Raw genomic sequence first — 7105 nt, 5'->3', positions numbered from 1 at the left:
GTGTGATTGGTTGGGATCTATTTAGTAGATTATTTAAGATCTGATGTGCGATTACCCTGCACAAGGGGCTTGGCCAAAAATGTTGGTAGTGCTCATGTTTGTGTTCATGGGGGGCCCCAGCGTTCTGATGGCGACCCTCTCTATACAGGTTTTTAAGTGTTTTTTGAGATGAAGGTCATGATAAAGGTGATATTCTACATGGCAATAACCCTATCGGCATTGAGATAGTTAAAAAATAACCTTCCTTTTCGGGAACCGACGCTGCCGCAGATACGGCCAGATAAAGTACTAAACCCATAAGTCTTCTTTCCTTCCCCCGCCCAAGGAGGTGTGGCCTAGCCGTGGTAAGAATGCTTTAGCCAATCCGTAGCTTCTCTAAACCACCTTTTAAGCGCACGGACGCCGTCACTTCTTCTTTCAGCCTCCCGAAGGTTGCCATGGAGACTGAGGCGGGCTCTGCGGAGGCCCGCAGCGTTGTCATGGAGATTAGCGCAAGGCTGGCGCAAGGGGTTCAGCACCACGGAGAGCGGCGCTCGGCTGCTGCAAGGTGGGACCCGCGGAAGTATCAGCTGCTCATTGTCATCGGCGATGTGGCCACGGAGAGGCAGCTGCAGGCGGTGCGAGATCACCTGGAGCGGGGTGAGAGGCTCTTCTCTCTTCTGCAGTTGCTTCCCGGCAGCACAGCGCTACTTTATCTAATCGGGGGATGTTATTGGCTCAGCAGTAGCTGGAAGGCCGCAGGATGGGGAAAACTTGCAATATTGGCTCGTGTCACTTCATTCTCTAATGCCATACAGTCAAACTGGCACGTGTCTGCGCCTTCCTTATCCTCACCTCCATATGTCATAGGCACAGCGCTTCCTTAACCCTATCCAGTGCCGGCCCAGGACAGCCGGGTGCTGTAGGGAACCCGGCACAGCAGTGCGCAACCAATTACGCGCGTGCGTAACAGGAGACGCACGTGCGCAACTGCGCGCAGCCTTGTGCGGTCGTGCGCTAAGCACTTTGACTTCAGAGAACGCACCCACTTTTCACTGAGGAAACACATGCCGGACTAGGGGTAGGCTGCATGTGAAGTACTTGCCTGCAACCCCCCCCCCCCCGCCGCGCAAGCTTTGCGCACTAGGCACTTGCCTCTTCGCACACCCTAGTTCCGGCCCTGTGTTTAGCACTTGATTTGCGTTCTTTTATCCGGTGCAGGTGCCGTAAAATGGCTGCAGGGATGGCCTCGCGCAGACACATAAACTTCTGCCACTTTTAACCCACTTATTATTATGAATCTGATTCGTCACTGAAATACAATTACAACAGATACAGGATGGGTTAAGCCACAGTCACAAGATACAGAACTCTGAATTAATCAGGGCCACCCTCAAAAACCCATATTTCCCTAGGGGTCCCTTGTTCCATAATAAATACTGATTTGGCAGGGCCTCCATAATGGCTTTGGCACCTTGAAGTTGAATTTGTTCTATCCCCTGAACCTTCCGATGGCTCCCTGGTACTTGTGTCCCTGCACAAAAAATCCCCCTGCTCTCCCCATTGACCTTCCAGTTGTTAAACTGCAACTGCCAGAATTCCAAAAGTCATACAACAGCTGGAGGCGGCAGTTTGATCATAATCCTCACATAAACCAGGAAAATATAGAAGTTGCTGGATTAGAGCAATGGGAGTGCAGTTAGACATGTATTGGGTACTGTAAAGGCTTGGGTGGATATAATTGTCAAAAACATAATATTTACATTTAGTCATATGATGCCAATATGCACAATTACAAAAAATATTATTTCTATTGTGTTCGGTGCTCTGTATAGCACTGCAGACATAGTTCTTGTTCTGACTGATTGACGGTACAGCAATAAAAACTTACTACAGCTGGATACTTGCGCAGTGCTACATTGCAGTACTGTACCAGACTTTGGGACGCGCAGTTTAGGAGTCAGCATTTTTACACACTAATGACTATGAAAGGATGGGTAAAGGATCTATGATCCAGAATGCTTGGGACCTGGGATCTTTGCATAATGTGGAGCACTATACCTTAAGGCTACTAATAGCAATGGAACAGTAAGAGCAAGGATGTATGCTATGTACAAGTGCAAGGTGCTGTCTTATTACAGTGATAAAGCAAATCGACCAAAAATTAAGAATTATTTGTTTAAATGGAACATAAGCATTTCTGTATTTGGGAGCTTTCTGGAAAATAGATGTATATCTATCTATATATCTCATCTATGACTCTATTATCAGTTATTCTGCCTAGTTGTATTACTTATCTATCAGCTATCATTTGATATTATTAATGTATATGTCTTCCTGTCTGTACGGGGCAAATAATGCATTGCAGAGATATGAGCTAAAGTTAGTCTGCATTGCAGGTCCCACTGGCTCTGAGAGAGTTAACACCTGGCAAAAGTAATGAGAAAAAAAAGCAAGAGACAGCATATCCTTATATTTACAATAAATATATGAAACATTTTAGTGCCAGCTGCAATAACTGCTAGGGTCTCTCTGTGAAAAGGGGAGATTGAGCAGTTTCTGCCCCACCCATCCAAATTCTGCAATGAGAGCTAGTCGCTACCCCTAGCTCATTGCTGATCAGTCACTCCCAGCACTGCATCACATGTCTCGCAGGAGACTATGTACTTAAACAGGGAGACTTCATTCTGGCAGGTTAACGTGCTACATCAGTGTAGTAGTGTTATTAAAGTCTGTCTACTGCACAGCTTGATATGCTTCAAAGGGCAGAATCTAGATACATTATAGTTTATCCATAATATGTTTAATGGGATCATTTTTTTTTTAAAATAGAGATGTATGTGTTCATACAGTAGTAATTTAATATTCTGTCTGTGATTTGTAATATTGTACAGTACAGCATAGATTGCATTCATGAAGTAAAGAGAAGGTGCTTTAGAAGAATATCAGTCGTATGCTATGGGAGTTACGTAGCTCATATTTTGCAAACTGTTTTCAGCTAAATTATCAGAGTTACATAATCTACATCTTACATTTTGAAAGAAAAATGAAAAATATTTTAGCTGAGACACCCAAAGTTGCACAGAAGTTTCTATTTTTGTTTGTTTGTTCTCTGCATTGAGAACCATTTTTAAACTGTAAATAAAATTGTCAAACAATATTTTTAGTTTGAATCAAGGCAAATACATACAAATTATTTCCAGTTGCAACTCTTGAACCTGCCACATAAAGCTGACTATGGGAAAAGCAAGAAGTCTCTAGATTAATGCTGAGACTGCCCTTGAGCTTTGCAGAGGGACACAGCAAAGGCAATATGCACTTGAAATTGTAAACACTTGAACTGAAAGCCATACTATTATTTATTAAAGGGGTTGTTTACCTTTGCGTTAGCTTTTAGTATGATTTAGAGCAGGGGTCCCCAACCTTATTCACCCGTGAGCAACATTCAGATGTAAAAAGCGTTAGGGAGCAACACAAGCTTGAAAAATGTTCCTGGGTGGTGCCAAATAAGGTTGTGATTGACTATTGGTAGCCCCTATATGGACTGGCAGCCTACAGAAGCCTCTGTTTGGCAGTACACCTGGTTTTATACAACCAAAACTTGCCTCCAAGCCTGGAATTCAAAAATAATCACCTGCTTTGAGGTCACTGGGAACAACATCCAAGGGGTTGGAGAGCAACATGTTGTTCACGAGCTACTGGTTGAGGATCACTGATTTAGAGAGTCACAGTCTGAGACAATTTGTAATTGATTATTTGTTTTTATTTTTTGTGGTTTATGAGTTAAGTTTTTTTTTCTGACAGCTCTAAAGTTTGCAGTTTCAGCAATCTGTCCAAATTACACTAGCAACCATTCACAATTTAAATAAGATACTGGAATATGAATAGGAGAGGCCTGAATAGAAAGAAGAGCACATACATAGCATTTACATAGCAAAAAACAGCTGAAATATGTAAAAAAAGAGGACCATGGATCTGTTGTTCTTTGGCACAGCCTGCAAAGATGGTTGTTTAGTAAAATGACACTAGGTTGTGCTATATAATTCCATGTATGCACTGTACTTAACACACTGTTATGTGTTTGCTTAAAAAGTGAATTCCCCAATACCATATAATTCTGTAATGTCATTGGTAAAATGGATTGGGTCTGTACCCTGCACTGTCAGGCAGATAAACCTCATCACCTTCAGAAACACATATTTCTTCTTTACTACAATGTGCTGCTTAGTAGTTCTCTGGTAGTTCGGAAAGTTGCAATGTTATTAGTCATGTAGGTAGGGAAGTCATTGCCAGGCATCTGGACTATAGTCAAGCTTAGCACCCTTGTAAAGACCTAGGTATAGTTTTTTTCTCTTGGCCATGTTGTTCTGTTCATTGCTTTGAATTGGTGCATTGTCATTGGTCAGTTGGGGAGGTTATGGATTGAGGGATGTTTCATCACAGATTAAAGTTCAGCATCTTTTTAAAACCTCTAGGTACATGTTCTTTCCTTTGTCATAGTTTGCTGCTGGGTAGTCTCTAGAATTGTGGAATGGTGATATCTTATTGGCCAGTTATACTGGGGTAAATGAACCATAGACTGGAGCATGTTTTGTTGCATTTGGTCTTGTTAAGCCAAAATATAGTAGATGACCTTTTCCCAGATGAGTGGACAGCCTATAAAAGGTTTTGTTGCATTCAAATATCAGATTAATGATATGTGTTAATAAAAAACACTGTAGACGGGACTTGAGGATCCCAGTGCCCTTGCACATTGAACCCATTGCTTTTTAACCAAAAATAACCACAATGGGTTAAACTTAAGTGCAAGGGCACACAGAGTGTCGGGCCCCACTGCTCTCAGCTGCATTTTTTGTTTTTTCTTTGCAGGCTGTAGGAAGCAGATCCACTCTTTGCCAAAGCTCCATTTATCTGCTTGTGTGCAGGCACACTCAGCAGAGCAGAGGTCAACATAAAAAAGCCTTTTCATGTATCCAACCTGATCTACGCTCGGCTCCTCCTTGTGCAGCCAAGTGTAGGTGGAAACTGTATTTAATAGTGCAGTTATGCTGAGGTGGGTAAGAGATCCGATTCACTTCTCTCAGCCTGCAAAAAAAAAAACCCACACTGAGTGCAGCATGTATATCCATTGTAAGGGTTTAGGTATCTGGGATCAGTTTCCTGGGGATAGCACAGCCCATTGCACAAGCACAACTCGTGAGAGTATAGTTTCTTTTTGGCAGTTTATTATCACTTGCAGCAGAATAAACAAAACAAACAATTCAAAATAAAATCCTTGCCACTTAATGGGCTTCTAACTAATACAGGTCAGTTCTCCTAACTAACCAGGAGTAGGTCTACTGCCTGTCTCCTCAAACCAAATGAAAAGGTAGTACAAACAAAGTTCCACCTTGTAGGGATTCCAAAATCTCTATGTGCTGACACAGACAGCTTCCCTGTGTCTTTCTTTTTCAGACTGCAGCTCCCACTCTGGCTTGAGCTGCCTTTTTAATTATTCACCTGAGATGCCTCAGGATAACACAAGAAACCCGGGCTGGATTAACAGTCCTGGAACCACTCTGTTAGGAACCTGGGGCATAAATAAGCTCCGTCCTGGACTTTCCCAGTTATCCTAGTGGTGACCTTACCACACCATGTATATCCTTTTTATATTATTAATACGCAATCTTATTAATGCTGGCCAATTTTGCATTTGGGGTTGGGGTTTGGCATTGGGTTTTTTCAGCATTGCGTAACTATTTGGCTGGGACTGGGTAAAGGATGTGGATTGGCTCAATGGCAGAACAGAGTGACAGCAGTAACTGCCCCAGAGAGATGAAAACTGGTCATGATGGTTCTTCCATTTTCAGGTACTGACACAGCAGCAGCCTTGTGCCATGAGTTAGCCAAACTGCTTTTTAAATCTTACAGTTAACAACTAGGAATGCACCGAATCCAGGATTCACTTTGGGATTCAGCTAGGATTCTGCCTTTTTTAGCAGGATTCGCCCGAATCCTTCTGCCCAGCCGAACCGAATCGGAATCTTAATTTGCAAATGCAAATTAGGGACGGGGAGGGACATTGTGTGACTTTTTGTCACAAAACAAGGAAGTAAAAAATGTTTTCCCCTTCCCACCCCTAATCTGCATATGCAAATTACAGTTCAGTATTTGGCTGAATCTTTCGCGAAGGATTCGGTGCATCCCTACTAACAACCATACACACGTTAAGCATTATTGGGAGTAGTAAAAGCACTAGAGAATGCCATACCTCCCAACTGTCCCTTTTTCGGAGGGACAGTCCCTCTTTTGACAGCTCAACCCACAGTCCCTCATTTGTACTGGAAAGTCCCCCTCTTTTCTCTGCACTGAACAGCCAGAAAAAGAAACAAAGTTTCTCACTTAATTGGCTTTTAGCAGAGAGCCCAGAACAGCTAACAGGTGCAAATAAGATACTTTGTAACAATTTTGAGACACAAAAATACAGTTTAGATAAGGAGAAATATTTTCAAACTTTCATAACCTGCCAAATTTGGTAAAACAAACATGGTAATTAGGGGGTGTGGCCACAGAAAGGGGTGTGGTCAAAAGATTTGCTGCGCTACGTGCGGGAAAAAAAATGTTGTCCCTCTTTTTACTTCCAAAATGTTGGGAGGTATGGAATGCTATTACTTGGTACCTAAGCTAGCATAGATCCATGTCCATGGCAAAGCAATCCTTTGGGATTTATTTCAAATTATTTTTAGTAAAATGAAAAATGTTTCAAGGAAAGAACCCCTTATCAGCAAATGCCAGATGTCAAACATTCCATATTGTGTCATCAAGCAAATTAAATAATTTTCTTAGTTCTGTAGTTTGATTTGACTAATGAAAAGACATAATTGCTGCTCAGTGGAAGGTTTTTATTTTACTTTTTTTGATTTATTATATTTGTGTTTGCTGATTGTTTAATAAAGAATTTGCTGGTAAAAGCCTTAAACCTATCAAAGGCAGTTTTTAGAGGACTTTGACAGAAGTGTGAATGTTTGATTCCCAATTATACATAAAATGCCAGGCCTTGGATATGAATCAGGGTTGGCAAAGGCCTGTGAGGATTTCGTGGTCCCAGATGAAATTGTTTAGTTAGAGTAGACAAATTAAAGCTTTG

General features: G+C 41.9%; 1 protein-coding gene across 1 annotated transcript in view; it reads left to right on the top strand.

Moving 5' to 3' along the window:
* Window positions 1-423: 423 nt before the first annotated feature.
* The window catches only part of map1a.S (microtubule associated protein 1A S homeolog), an 83583-nt gene continuing 76901 nt past the window's right edge, over window positions 424-7105 (top strand). The window contains exon 1 of the mRNA XM_018255367.2: window positions 424-639. Coding sequence (XP_018110856.1) covers window positions 438-639 — 202 coding nt within the window. The 5' untranslated portion in view covers window positions 424-437. The remainder of the gene's footprint in view (window positions 640-7105) is intronic.

This window comes from Xenopus laevis, chromosome 3S (genome assembly GCF_017654675.1).
Source record: "Xenopus laevis strain J_2021 chromosome 3S, Xenopus_laevis_v10.1, whole genome shotgun sequence".
In the NCBI taxonomy this organism is placed as follows: domain Eukaryota; kingdom Metazoa; phylum Chordata; class Amphibia; order Anura; family Pipidae; genus Xenopus; species Xenopus laevis.
The sequence above is the reverse complement of the archived record's forward strand: the minus strand, read 5'-3'. Positions and strand labels throughout refer to the sequence as shown.